The 14644-nt window shown below is 57.0% G+C and overlaps 1 protein-coding gene across 1 annotated transcript in view; it reads right to left on the reverse strand.

Annotated features, from left to right (window-relative positions):
* The window catches only part of SLC9A3 (solute carrier family 9 member A3), a 44569-nt gene extending 32692 nt beyond the window's left edge, over positions 1 to 11877 (reverse strand). Inside the window, exon 1 of the mRNA XM_008161825.3 lies at positions 11661 to 11877. Within this exon, the coding sequence (XP_008160047.1) occupies positions 11661 to 11877 (217 nt within the window). The remainder of the gene's footprint in view (positions 1 to 11660) is intronic.
* Positions 11878 to 14644: the final 2767 nt, after the last annotated feature.

Below are 14644 nucleotides of genomic sequence, written 5' to 3' on the forward strand. Positions count from 1 at the left end.
GCTGGGGCCAGGATACACTCCTCTCAGGCCCCAAGGCCCCAAAATGCAGGATGTGGGGCAAGACTCATTCCAGCCTGGGGCTGAGGGCACCTTGGCCATCCGAACATTCTCAGCATTATTGAGTTAATGAGTAAAGGATTTTGACAACCCCAGGGACTCCTCACAAACTTAACACTGCCTTCCTTTTCCAGTTCCAGAAAAGTAAGCTTTATTGGGGGGAGAGGGGTGTTTGGACTTGCCAACACCTGCACATGGTGACAGTGTCCAGAGGCCCCATCCCACACCTGACCCCTGACCCTGCTCTGTTCACTAACTATATTTTTAAATGGCAGTCATGATGACCCCCCTGGCCCCAGTCACTATACTGGAGATGGCTATCAACCCCAGCACTGTGATACAGTGGAGAAAGAAGAGGTAAATTAGCGGTTGTGGTGTGAGGTGCACCTGCATGGGGCCAACACCATCACAGGGTGGACCACTCCTCATAAGCCTGACCAGCTCCATGAAGTAACCCTGTAGCTGGGGACTCAGTGGGTGGAAACCAGGCCCCTCCAGGACAGGGTCACAAAATCATTCCCAACTCAAGGACAAGTGAGGACCAAGAGGCTGCAGGTAATAGGTGTGTGGGGTGGGACTGCTGGGTCCCCTCCTTACCCAGCATCGAAGGACACTGGCCCTGCCCCTGCTGGGTGCTGTGAGATCCACAGCTCAGTGGCCGAGATATAGGTGTCTGCAGCTATTGTGTGACGGTCTTGGCATTTTTTGTTTTTATTCAGCGATTGTTTGTTGATCTCTGGGCACTATGCTGGGCCCTATGGAGGGTAATTACAAATGTTCGAAGAAAGTGCATCAGGCACCTTTTACTTTCTGGGCACTCGATCCACCTGCTTGAGTCCACCCTCACAGCCACACCTGAGAGAGATGCTGCTGCTGGCCCTGGCCCTGCTGTGGAGGCTGAGGCTCAGAAGGGACAACAGCTTGCCCTCAGACAAGGCGACCACGAGGCCTCTCAGAGGCAGCAGCAGACCAGGCAGGAGCCAGGGTGTGGGAGGCCCTGGAGAGTCTCAAATTCCAGGGAGTTGCAGCTGGGGTGGTATCTGCTCAGGGACAGTGACCAGCCTCTTCCCTCCTGCTTCCCTCCAGGAGATCCAAGCGCTGGGGGCCTGCCCCAGCCTCACCCCAGAAGGGCTAACTTGAGATTGCTGGAGCTGCCCCCAGGGGACTGAACAGGCCCAGTACCGCTGGTCCCACAGGCTTCTCAGCTGCTGCCCCAGGCGACAGAGACAGCTGGTCCCTCATCCAGATTCTTTTTTTTTTCTTTAAATCTTTATTGTTCAGATTATTACAGTTGTTGCTCTTCCCCCCTCCCCCATAGCTCCCCTCCACCTGGTTCCCACCCCACCCCATGTCCTTACCCCCCACCCAACACACACACACACACACACACACACACACACACTGTCCTCATCCATAGATTCTTGGCTGAAGGAACAGCACATGGAAATGGGCAGCGATGCTGCACGTGGAGTGTGGTTTTGCTTTACAATGTGCACTCTATAGCACATTCCGCTCAGTCACTGAGTTACTGCTGTCACCACATGGGGATGACATCTGCCTTCAGGGAGTCTGGCCTCTCCGCTGGCCTTTGGGAAGGAGCAGGAGACTGAGGCCCTTTGGTGCCCTGCTCTTGGGGGTGCCTGGTGACTTCTCAAGCTGGAAAGGCTTCTGTGACCCCACTACACACTTTCAGTGGGACAAGCCGCCAATGGGTTCACCCAAGGTCAGCCAAGGGGTAGCTTCAGCCTCTTCCCACACCCCAGGCTCTTCCCTAGCCCATTCCCCTGGGAGCCCAGCTTTTCCCATTGGGGTGGGTCTAGGGAGCCTTCCTGATGACCCTGTGTCCAGAGTTCCACAGCCGTCATGCCAACCCTCCATCAGATGTGTGGGGGTGACAGTAACTCGAGTTAATTGGATATCCCCTAAGTGCCTGCCACCATCTGTCCTGGCCCTAATTTCACCCACTCCTTACTGATCCCACGTAGGGATGTTGGTGCCACAGAAGTAATTGAGGGGCCTGGGGCAATGACAGAGCCAGGATTCAAATCCAGGCCCAGGATCCATGGCCACATGGGGAATAGATCTTAGTGCCATAGGCTGAAGCCCTCAACCTCATGGGAACCAGCGCACATACACACATATGCACACACACGCACAACTACACATGGACATGCACATGGAAATGCACAGACGTGGGCCTCCCCGGTGGCCCTGCCCCGTTCACGTCCATATCTAGCTAGCAAGCAGTGGGGGTGAGGGTGAACTATGCTGAGTGCCTAGCACATACGGGCCAAGTTCCAAGGGAAAGCAGAAGGGGAGACCGTAGCACCCAAAAACTAGAGCTAGCTAAGTACTAGAAGGAACAGAGCCCCTGTGAGCTGGTGGTTTCCACCCTTCGCATTGTTCTAACAGCTGTTAGAAACAGGCATTTCCAGCTTTCCCATCCTGCCTTTGTCAGAAACCCTTTTCCAGCTGAGAACTCAACCAGGTTGGACTTTGGCATGACAGCTCGGCAGGTGGTGAATTCATGGAAGGGAAGAAACAGAGTCCGACCCTCCCCCAGCAGCCCTACTCCTTCAACCATGAGCACTGGTTTGACCCAGAAAGGAGCTGATCTATCTCTGTCCCCAGAGGCTGGAGTTGGGGCTAGGATGGTTCACAAGACACCTTCCTGGAGCTGACACTGGTCTGTCTGCAGGGACCATATCTGTGTCTGAAGTAGAGCATTCTATCAGGGTGTGTGTGTGTGGGGGGGGGGGTGCCTGGGAGACACTGGCTCAACCATGCCCCATGCCCCATCTCCATCTTCAGGACTTAACCATCCACCACTGCAGCCCAAATGGCCCTGGGCCCCCACCCACTGGAGCCCCCTGGGCTGGTGCTTCTGCCTGTGTATTCTCCCCGCAGCCTCTCTCGTTCAGCTCAGCCACCTCTCTTCCTCTGAGGCCCATCTTGATGTCCCACAAACGGGAAGCCTGCATCTGGCCGCCATCTGACCCCTTTGCCTGGACTCTGACCCCTCACCCAGTAAACCATGGGGCTTTCACCTCTTTCTAGACCTGAATGAACACTTGGGTTATAGATGTGGACTTGAGACACAGCCAGCTCCAAGGAAGGACTCCAGGCCCAGCCAAGGCACCTTGCATGACCTGAGGAATAATACATCAGCGCTCACCCCGCTCAGGTGCTGCCCAGGGCTTTGCCATGGGAACCCACAGCCCTGGTGCTGTCAGTGGTCATCGCCACCCCTGCATGTGGTTCAAGTCCACAGAGTCGGGCACCATTCACCCTCCTTACCTCCCAGGCATTCACCCTCCTGGGAAGCTGGAGGTACAGAGGCCAAAACAACAGCGTGGTGGGTTCTTCAGCTCTCAGAGGCCTTGTCTCACCAAGGCCGTTAGAGCTCCTGAGGGAAGAGCTTGCATCTCTAATCAGACCCTCGCGAACATATGCACTGGTTTTGTGACTTGTTTATCCTGAACACATTACTGGGAAGAATCTTATGAAATCAGAGGGCTTTTCCCCTTTACAAATCACCCTCGGGCAAAAAATGGCCAACAGAGGAGAACCAAGATGGCGGCGTAGGTAAACACTGATACTCGCCACCTCTCACAACAAAATTACAACAAAAATACAGAACAACCATCATTCAGAACCACCTGAAATCTGGTTGAATGGAAGTCCTACAACTAAAGAATTAAAGAAGAAAGCACAGTGAAACTGGTAGGAGGGGCGGAGGTGCAGAACAGGTTGGTCCAACGCACACGTGTGGTATTTTTTTAATCAGGAGGGATATCTCGGCTGCAGAGGCTTCCCATGAGGAGCAAGGGATCCCAGCCCCACACCAGACCCCTCAGCCCAGGCTTCCAGTGCTGTGAAGAGAAGCCCCCATAACGTTGGGCTATAAAAACCAGTGGGGATTGTGGCTGAATAACAGGGAGGCTGCTGGAGTCCCAGGCAGTTCCTTGCAAAGGGGCGGCACACGGACTCACTCCCTCTGAGCTCCAGTGCTGGGGCTGCAGCTTGCGGGGATCCAAGGACATATGGGGAGGAACTGGATTGTCTGGAACCAGAGCAAGAACTCAGGGGCTGCTTTCTCCCAGACAGGGGTGCTCACAGGGGTCATTGTTCCCTCATCCTCCTCCATCACAGAGCTGACTGGCAAGCCCCATATCTGAGTATCCATCAACCTGGCTCATACTGTTTGCTCGGCCCTGATGATTCCCTGAGACTCACCCCACCCAATTTGCAGCCCCACCCAAGCTGTTTGCAGTGGCTTCTCCATATAAATGGCTTGTCCTGGCTCAGGCTTCAGACTTTCTAAAATCTCTCAAACAAGCAGCAGTTGGTGTCATCGTGCTCCATACCACTCAATAAGAGGCCCCAGGCCTGGCACTAGCAGCAGCTTGCCTTACCTCCCAGTGGGGCCAAGTTCGCCTCAGCTCAGAAGCTCTCATGGCTCCACTTCCCTGGCCCCTCTGACCTCACCTCCCACCCCTCCCTTGGTGGCTCTCCCAGCTGCTCCTCAGGTATACCGACACATGCCCACCACAGCACCTTTGCACTGGCTGCTCCACTCTGAAAATGCTTTTCCCCTTACCCAAGGACTCACTCCTCCCATCATTTGTTCACTATTGAACTTAATGCCATTATCCTGTGGCATGATTGCATCTGTCTGTCCCTGCACAAATGCTACCCTCCATTTGGGTCTATTTGGTTTGAAGTGGCCTCCTCCTGGCCTACAGCAGTGCCAGGCATGTGGCAGCACTAACATTTGTTAAATGAATATTACACTGGTGAGAGCTCATCTAGTGCCCAGAACTATGGCTGCTTGAAAAAAAAAAAAAAATTGAACATTTTGGATTATTTTGATAAAGCAAACCGTTCAAACCCAAAAGAGTCATCAATATGCTGAGGGTATTGACCTGCCTGGGACCCAAGTTCCAGGCTGTGTCCCAGGAAGGTGCATGAGCCAGGACCTGTGCAGGTGTCTGTGTGTCTGGAGGCCAGCATGTCAGGACCTGGCAGAGTCATTCTGTCTTAATCCAGAAGGTTGCACGGTGGCGAACAGGGCAGCCGATTTCAGCTTGTGGTGGAGGGCACTTCAGACATGCATAGGCGAGCGTGCCGTCTCCCGGGGACCTGGCCCACCCAGGCTAGCTCTGTTTGGGGTGATGGTGCTCCCCACCCTGAACCCCAACACGCCCACAGTGCTCTGAGCTAATGCTGGCGCCACTTGTCAATGGTCTGCCTGCCTGGAGGGTGTTGTCACAGGGTGTGCCGCTCGGCTCACCAGAGGCTGCATGGCAATTTGGGAGGGTGGGGGGGGAATTCAGCCAAGAGTTTAGGAAGCTGCTTCCCAGACCCAGCACCTGGATGGTTTGTAGGAAGCTCACAGACAAGTTAGAAGCTGAGAGTCATCAGTGTATTCATTGGTTCACTCACTCATTCATTCATCCCTCACCCCTGCAAAGCAGATCTTCAGGAGCCTGGGCAGGCCTCCGGGCTTTGGGTACACAGCAGGAAGAGAAATACAGTCCCTGCCTTTGCAACACTGACCTGGTTGTGGGGGCATCCTCAGGAACTGGGGGTAGGGGGCTGGAGGTTCTGAGCTCAGAAGGGGTGGGGCAAGAAAGGTCCTGGGTAGGTGGGGCTCCAATTCCTGGTGACCTGCCTGACTGGGGAGGTGTGATTGTGTGTGTGTGTGTGTGTGTGTGTGTGTGTGTGTGTGTGTGTGTGTAGGAGTCTGAGCTTCAGGTGAAGCCAAGAAAAGCCACTGTATAGCAGGGCTACAGCAGGGTGGATGGGAGGCTGCCACGAACTCACCCACCCCCAGCCCACATGCCCCCCTGAGCTCAGCACCCCCCTCCAATCTGATGGGCTCTGCAGGCAGGGCTGGGTGGGGAGGAGTACTGCAGGCACCTGGACTCCCAGCACTGCTATCTCCCCAGCTCTGAACAGACAGGAGGAGATAGAAGACAAAGATATGACGAGATAGAGAAGAGCTGGAAACAAGCGCATGAGATCAGGTCAGGAAGAAGGGCTGGAGGTTAGAGGGTGGGGGCAGGGTGTGAGCAAGGTACAGGCACGGGTGGGGGCAAAGACCTGCCCCAGGTGAGCAAACCTCAAACAGCTCAGACTCTCATACTAGGAAACCACCCAGCTGCCTTGAAACCTTTTTGGATGCAAGGGGCAGAGACCCCACTGTGTCCAGCATGGCTCAAGCAGGAAATCACCCACTCTAGGCTCCAGTGCTAAGGGTGGGGAAGCGGGCTCTGCACAGATGCCCCCCAATACCTAGCACCCCAAGACATGGTCCCTGAGGCCTGGTACCCTAATACCCGGTACTCGAGATCCAGCATCCCAATACTCAGCACCCCAAAGCTTGGTGTCTGAGACCCAACACCAGAGAGCTGCCAGCTGTCAGACTCAGAGCCATGGATACCATGTTCTGGGAGCAGGCCTGTCCTAGCTCCCCAGCAGGGACAGAGCCAGGGAAGCCCCTTCTCTGAGAGAAACTCAGAGCACCTGCCAGCATAGGGCAGGTAGAGGAGCTGAGGAGACTAGCCCTGACCTTGGCCAGCCCTAACCTTGGCCAGCCCTGATGTTGGCTCGCCTCCTTCATCAGACACTGAGCTCCCCCACCCGCTTCAGGTGCACAGCTCCTGGTAAAACTCGCTGCCAAAAGGGAGCGGAGAGAAAATGGGGAGAAGATGTGTGGATGGGAACCCCGACTTTAAACACTCCCTGGCTCTTGGGGAGCGCATGGGGAAGGGCCTGGCGCATGTGGAAGGAAATCCCGCCTCTGTCCTACTGGGCCAGAGCTGGGGGGCAAAACTGGGGGTGGGGAGGGCTGAACATGTCTGTGAAGAAATAAAGTGTGAGGCTGGTTAAGGGCCAGATCAGAGAGCCCAGAGCTAAGTTTCACCAAGCTCCTGCCTTCACAGAGCCCATACATGCGTACCAAGGCTGACCCGGGCCAGGCTCCGAAGAAGAGCCTGGAGTCCTGGGAACTGGCAGTGATTCTCTCTGGACTGTTTCGGGAAGCTGGCCCAGGTGGAAGGCTGCCTGGGAGTCCCTTCTGGAGCAGGCAGGACTGGGTGCTGTCGTACTGCCTGACCTTTGCCCCCTTCCTCAGATTATTCCAACAAAATACCTTAGCTCCGAATGCCCATGGATTGTTTTATAGCCAGGGGCTAATTCTCCCGTGGGCAGTTCCTGAAAAGGGAGACTTTACACCTTCAGCATGGCACCTTCCCTCCATTACAGACTCCAGGGAGAGTCCTTGGTTCCAGGCCGTGGATAATGGGTCTTCACTCCCATTGACTCCATCTGTCCTGTGAGGCATGGGGTCCACTAGGGCCCACTGACTGTCTACTCTTGGGAGGATAGGTTCCACTGGGACTCCTGTTGGTTACTCTGCCCTTCTAGGCCATCCTTGTCTTCCAGATCCTCTCATGCGTTCCCTCCGGGCCAGCAAGGGAAATTCAGGGGGTGCAGAGAGGAGAGCATGGTGGAAGGTGCCCAGAAGCCCACAGGAGAGAGTGGGATAGGAGTCAGGGGCTCCTCGTTTAAAACCAGAGCAGGAGTAATTAACCCAGGAGTTAAACACCACCCCAGAGCTTCCCACACAGCCTGGAGCATAGTTCAGGGCAGACACCCAGTGCCCGACAGCTCTACCGCAGAGAAATCCACCATTGGGCAGGGCGTCTAGACAGAAGTCACACAGCCAGGGGAGGCCTGAGGACTGAGAACACTGTTAGGGAGAGAAAGCCTGGCCTGGTGCAAGGTCCAAAGTGACCCTGGTATGGGTGGCTGCAGACTCGGGACCCTCCCCCCCCCCCCCCCAGAGAAGCACATGTCTGGGGCTCCCGGCTGTTCCAGAGAAAGCCCCCTTCCCCTCCACCAAGGGCAGACACCACCCACTGCATAAGGATCCTCACCCTCATTTTCCACCCGTCCCTGAGCTGTGGATGGCTCCCTGGCCTCAGTGGCCTCCTGCTCCTCTGAATTTCCTAAAGATGCAGTAACAGGCCCAGATGTATACATGTGGGGAGCTTGCAGTCTGACTTTGCCTCATTGGACATCTGTGGGTACAAGAGCCATACCTGCTCCTCACCTTGCAAAGTGGCAGAACCCAGTCCCGGGCCACCAAGATAGTGCTATGTATGACCTTGCTCTCCACAACTCTCTGTCCCCAGCTGCTGAGCAGAGAAGCTGCCGTGAAGCATATGCAGGAGTTACTGCCTGTGTCTCAGGGTCCCCTGCACCTTCTTTCCCCAACAAGGTTACAAATGGCTGGAAGAAATCTGACCTCTCCAACACAAGGTGTTTGGAAATCAGTATCAATCCAGCTCTTCTGTTCCTGTAATTTGAGACTCAAATAGTCTGGATGATCCCTGACCATTTTAAATGATGAAAGGGGCCAAGTAGCTTAACAAGTGTGAACCCTGGACTGTGGGGCAGGAGGAAGTACACTGTGATCCAAGCACGTCCCTCATCTGTGCATGGGTTGGACCCACGGCCACGAGGACTCCTGGCCCAGTCTGCGGAAGGTGTGGGCGTGATTAGTCTTTAGGGGTTTGAGCGATAGGCATTAGGGTTGGCTTCGAAGGGAGGGAGACGCCTGAGGGTGTCTGGTCCCTGAGTCAGGACCTCAAGTGTAAGTCCAGAGTTCTTAGGGGTGGGCAGTGGGGTAGGGGTGGGCACCTGAATGCAGAGGGCTGAGCAGGGAGGTGGGCTGGGCAGTGGGAAGTCCCTGGCTTAGTCCAGCAGAAACTAGGTCAGAGTTCTGATTTTCACTGCAGAGAGCACAGTGGGGGGTGAGACCCAAGCCTTGGAAGGCATGGAGCGCAGCTGGGTCTGGTCTGGAGTGAGTGGGGACCATTGAGATGAGGTAATTGGCTCGAGGTGACTCCTGGTTTGGGTGGCTAAGTGTGAGCGGTGGGTCCAGATTGTTTGCTAAGCCTTGGTTTTGAGCCTGGAGAGCTGAGAAGTGGGGGGAGTGGGAGTTCCTCTGAGGTGTGGGGAGATGTCTGTGCAGAGATGCCTGATGACCAGCCGCGCTTTCAGGTAACCTGGGCTGGAGATGGGGGGCCCTGGGAGACAGTACCTGGAGGTGCTGGGTGTGGGGCAGTGAAGGGAGAATGGACCTGGGGTGGGGGGGGGGGGGAGGACTTAGGTCCAGACCCAGGGGCAGGGCCCCAAGGTGGATGAAGAAGGAACAGCCTCAGAAGATGGGGACAGGACAAGGCAGTAAGGGGTGGGGGACTTCAGAGGTCAGGGAAAAGAGGTGGGGCCATGAAGATGGCCTTGGGAACTGGGCAGGGTCAGTGCAGAGGATTCCAGGGTATAGGATTAATGGGGAGAGGCCACAAGGAAGGACAGGGAGGGAGCAAGGCTGGGCATGGGTGCAGTCCCAGCTTCCTTTTAAAGACGGGAAAACTGAGTGTGTGTAGTGCTGCCTAGTCACAGGCCAGGCCCCGATGCCATCATAGTGGGAGCCTCCAAATTCAGAAGAATATGTAGGCAGGGACAGGGCAAGGCCTGACCCCGGGTCAGAGGGCACTCCAGGGGTCTTCTCTCTGGGATCCTCTTAATGTTGTCCTGAGAGCCCCTACCTCCAGCCTCCCAGGATTACAGCCTGCAGGGCGTGGTGCTGTTGAGGTGAGACTTTTTAAATGGTGAGTGCCAGGAGGGAAACACTCTCTGCCCTGCCCAGGAGACGGCGCTGGAGCGGCTGGAGTGGGCGGCCCCACCCGGAGAAGGCCCTCTTCGGACAGTCCGAGTGCTGGGAGACCTGCAGGCCATGGCTCTTCCTGGGTGAGTAACAAAATCTGGGCCAGGCAAATACTTGGGTCAGTGCCGCCCTCCCAGGGTCCCCACACCCACTCAAGGTTGAACAGCTGGTGCCCTGATGGCTGGCACTGGACTTCCATATGCCAGGCTCCACACCTGTGCCGCCACCGGGGCTAGACAGAAAATGCATGCTTGATTACACAACAGAGGTGCTGTACCTCCCAGAGTGTCTTGGGCCCACCCTGCACATGTCATCATCCTTATGGTGGTTTCACGGAGTAAAGAAGGTGGCAGAGGAAGAGACACCACTCCCCTCCCTCCCCCCAACTACAACTGTGCCCCAGAAACAGGTCACTTCTTAGGTGAGCAGTGTGAGCGTCCGGGCAGGGTACGCCCAGACGCTGAGGTTGGACTTGCCCAGTAAATGTCACATTGGACATGGCTAGTGTCAGTGGTCTCCCCCTGGCAGAGGCATCTGGCAGAGACACAGCTTATGAGACCACAGGGCTTTCCCGTGGGGCACAGAGTAAGCAAGGTGACCAGGCAGGTAGGTGGGGCCAAGGGGCTACACAGATGCCAGGATATAGGAGGGAGGAGGCAGAGGGAGCTCCTAAGAAAGACAAAGCAGAAAAGAGAGGGACTTCAAGGGAGGCCGTTGGCATAAGCAGGAAGTGAAGGAAAAACAAGCTGCAGCCAGCCTCTGCCAGGTACCCCCGAACCCCAGGTCCAAAGCCCTCTAAGGTCCTGCCCCAAACCTGTCTTTCCCGGCATGCTGAGCACGTCAGTGCCCTCCAAGGCCCCAGAAGGACTCCTCTTCTTCTTGCCTTGCCCGTCCCCATTCCAAAACCATTGGTGATCTGTTCCTGCCACCTACAGCTCCTTGGGGGGCAAGGATGGCTGGGGTGGGGGGAAGGTGGGGGGGGAGGGGGTGGGGAGGGCGGTGGGGGGGGTCTTCAGACCTTGCGCTCAGTGGGCCCTCCCTCAGGCTCCCCCTAGTTAGTTACAAATGCTATTACACCTCCAACACCTCAACTAAGACCCTCCCCGGTGTTGACCCAACCGCACTTAGAAACTTCAGTCCTCCTAAGCCCTTAGGAAAGATGATCTTCCCATCGCCTTGCTGCGGAGTTATGGCAATCCCACTTTGCTGGCTCATAGGAGCAAGTTAGAAGAAAAGAAATCTGACAGGAAGGGATTTTAAAAAGAGAAACACTCTCAATGGGAAAATCGCTCCTATAAGCAGGATTTTACTGGGTTTAATTCTGAGCGGCACCGTTCCCCTTCTGCTCTGGGAACAAAGTATCACTTCGGTGCTTGACAACAAGGGCATTCCCCTTTTCAGGGCATTAAAAAGCCCCCCACAAGCCCGACAGACAGAAAACCCCGCCGCAGGAGCGCCAGGAGAGACGCGCTGTACCGCAGGCCTGGATGGGCAGACTGGAGCCCCAACACAGGACCAGGTATCCGGAGTGCGCGGGCTTCCCCACCGGCACCTGCCCGGCAAGATCGGGTGACTCTCGGGGACCAGCACGGCCGCTCCGGGCCCGGCCAGGCTCGCGGCCCCTGAGCCTTGCCCTGCCTGACTCAAGGGCTGATTCCCCGCGGCTGGGAGCGGTGCTCTCGGACCGGACCGCGGGGCAACTGACACCGAACGCGCCCCTTCCACAGGGAAGACCGTGGAGCCGGCACCTACCCGGAGGAAGGCGGGCGCCTAGTTCTGCCCGCTGGAGCGCAGGCGGGGTCGGTAGAGAGAACGTCGCGGCGGGGCCAGAACCCCGAGGCCCTCCGAGTCCGGGGTTGCTTACCGATCTTGGCCACGCTGGCCACGAGGATCCAGAGCGCGATGATGTACGGGTCCTGGACGTGGTGCCATTTGAAGGTGACCACCTGGAAGCCCTCGCTTTCTTGGTGCTCGCCGCCAGGCTCCTCCTCGACGCCCCCCACCTGCGGCAGCTCGCCCAGCGCCAGCAGCAACGCCAGCAGAAGCCCCCAACGGGGCCCTAGTGCCCCGCGCTGCGACATCGTCCCCACCGCTCAGTGTCCAGTCCGGACGCTCATGTCGTGTAAGTCCGGCTGCGCTCTGCAGGACGCGCTGCGCGGGGGCCGCTGGACGCGCCAGCCGGCTGGACGCGCGTTGGGCAGCGCAGAGCCGAGAGCGCTCTGGGTGCGGGCTGCTGTCCGGGTCCCGCCCGCCCGGGTGGCCTTTAATCCAGCGGCCCCCTCCCGCCCCTGGGCGGGGCCTTCCCGCCCCCGCTGCGCACACGCGAGCGCAGACACCGTCGCGCGTTCTTGGCACGCCCACCCCGGGCCTGACCGGCCCCTTGGCCTCACCTTCCCACGTCCTCAACCCACTCCCGCCCTCTCCTGGAGCCCTGGGCTGCAGGGCGTAGGCCGGGAGGTCTAAGCGGTCGCAGGGCGATGGAGGACCTTCTCCCTTGGGGACGGAGCGCAGCGCCGCCGAGGGCTGGGGGTCCTTCAGGGCTTGGCTGTCAGGTGGTGGGCGCTTGGTGCCTCAAGCGCCCCATGGTGGCATTCGCTCAGCTCCGGAGTTGCCAGGGGCCGCCCATGGGAACACTGGCCCCAAGCTCCTCCTTCTCCACAAACGCAGGATCTGGGGCTGTGCAGACCCCACCAGAGGCACAAGGACCCAGAAAGGGGGCCAGGCTGCCAGCCTCGTACTGTCTTCCACAGCATTTCGTCACAGGATCCAACAACTTGTCAGAAACCAGGGTGATGCAGAATCCAAGTCGCTGCCCTTCTCCAAGCATGGCCCCTGTACCTTCTGCGAGGGACCTCTACCTCTCTCCCCCTTCCCCCACCTCAGAGCCCAAGGGCACTGCTCAGACTTCTAGTATTGCACCTGAAATGCCCCCTTTACCTCAGGGTGGGCTTCAAATTGACATGGTGGTTGCGCGGGTGGGGACTCTGCCCTCAAGTCCCTTCCGCCTGCACTGCACCTGCAGATGAGATGGCTCACCTGGACATCTCAGTCTCCACGATGCAAGCGCACCTCACATTTCCTCCCTAAACCCACCCTGCAGCCTCGGCAGGGGCAGCCCTGTCTTCTGTTCAGCCCCAAACCTAGGAGGCATACCTGACTTCTCCTTCAGCTCCCGCTGTTTCCAGGGCAGGTTTTCTGTTCTACTTGCAAATACAAACCAGCTACTGCTCATCACCTCTGCTCATCACCTCATCACCTACTGCTCATCACCTCATCACCTCATCACCTCTACTGCTCATCACCCACTGCGCAAAGGCTCCCCCTTCATCTGCCTGGTCTGGCCCTCCTATTGGCCCCTCCAACGCAGAGGAACTCTCAAGACTCAGGCCTCTCCCTGACCTCCTCTGAGCCTCCCTCTGCCAGATGCACCCGCTTTCTGGGGACCTCTACTTCCAGGCTCCCTGGGCTCCATAAGGCCTTTGCTCCCATGTCACCTCTTTGTTGCATCCTCTGACCTCTCAGCTCCCCTCCTCATGTTCCTCCATGCCTTCCAGGCTTTGACATGCTGTCTGCTCTGTTTGCCTGTTGCTTGTCTGCCCTCCCCATGGGAACACCTGTTCCCTGAGTGAGGGGCTGCACAAAGCCCACCAGACTCATGGCTGCATCCCCAGTGCCTGAAACGGTGCCTGGCACAGAGGAGCACTCAGGAGACGCTGGTTAGATGGATGCAGGTGGACACATATCTTCTAATATCTGAGACTATGTTGGAGTCTCAGGAGGTGGGGAGGGCAGTGCTAAGCTGGATGACTTTATTCCTTGGATTTTCTCCCTAGTTTCTTATGAGAGGTGGCCATCACTCATGTAGTGGAGAGAGAATTAATTCAAGTCATGCTCACTTGTCTGGGTGGCTGGGTGCTAAATGGCGAGTGAAGCTGGGCGACCACTTGGAGGATGCTGCGGAGGGCATCCGTCTTCACTGGGGTTCTGGGGGGACTTGCCAGCTGTAAGGGCCTCTGTGGTAGCCCAGGGATTCTTGGTGGGGGAGGAAGGCCAGCCTCAAGGGTTGTAGTGAGCATGGGGTGGAGGCTGGACTAAGGGAGTATGTGACTGGGAGCTACCAGGGTGGCCGTGCTTGGTGGACCATGGTGGATGGTGGTTGCTCCCAGCTCAAGCCCTATTCATGCTGCTGTACCTGCTTCTGTCCCCTGCTCTATTCTTGGCCTCCTGTCCCAGAGGTAGAGCCAGTTGGATATGATCAGATTACCTGCAACCCAGACACCCTTCTTGTTCCTTTCTCATGGTTCCTGGGTAAATAAAGCCTTTACAAAACCATCCTCTTTGAAGATGGTGCCCTTGCATTCCACAGAAAGGCCAAATGCCCACCAGAACAGCATGTACTATGATGCCCAGTGACCCTCCGGTCATGTCACCCTTGAGGGTTTTTACCAGAGCCTGTCCTAAGAGCTCAGGGCATTTCTCCTGGGAGCGGCTGCTGCTGAGACCCAGGAGGCAGTTCAAAGGGCAGAGGAGCCCAGTGTTAGTGTGCAGACTTGAGGATTCAAAGTGAAGGCTGAGGCCGGTTGTTGGCCATCGGACAGTGTGCCGCAGAGGTGGCCACAGGCTGTCCGAGGACAAGAAAGAGTTGAAAGGAAGCAAGGCCCTGCAATGGCATGGTGGGAGTGTGGTGCAAGCTCGGGTGAGAAGCAGGCTGTTTGCAGGATCTGTGGGCAAGTATAGGATGAATGCATTTGCACTTCAGGTTGCTGGAAGGCTCCAGGGCATGGTACAGTGGTGAGAATATCAGCCTCCCTTACAAGCAGAAGTCAGTTTGGGAGGGTGGGGAGTGTG

The sequence above is a fragment of the Eptesicus fuscus genome, chromosome 4, assembly GCF_027574615.1.
Source record: "Eptesicus fuscus isolate TK198812 chromosome 4, DD_ASM_mEF_20220401, whole genome shotgun sequence".
In the NCBI taxonomy this organism is placed as follows: Eukaryota; Metazoa; Chordata; class Mammalia; order Chiroptera; family Vespertilionidae; genus Eptesicus; species Eptesicus fuscus.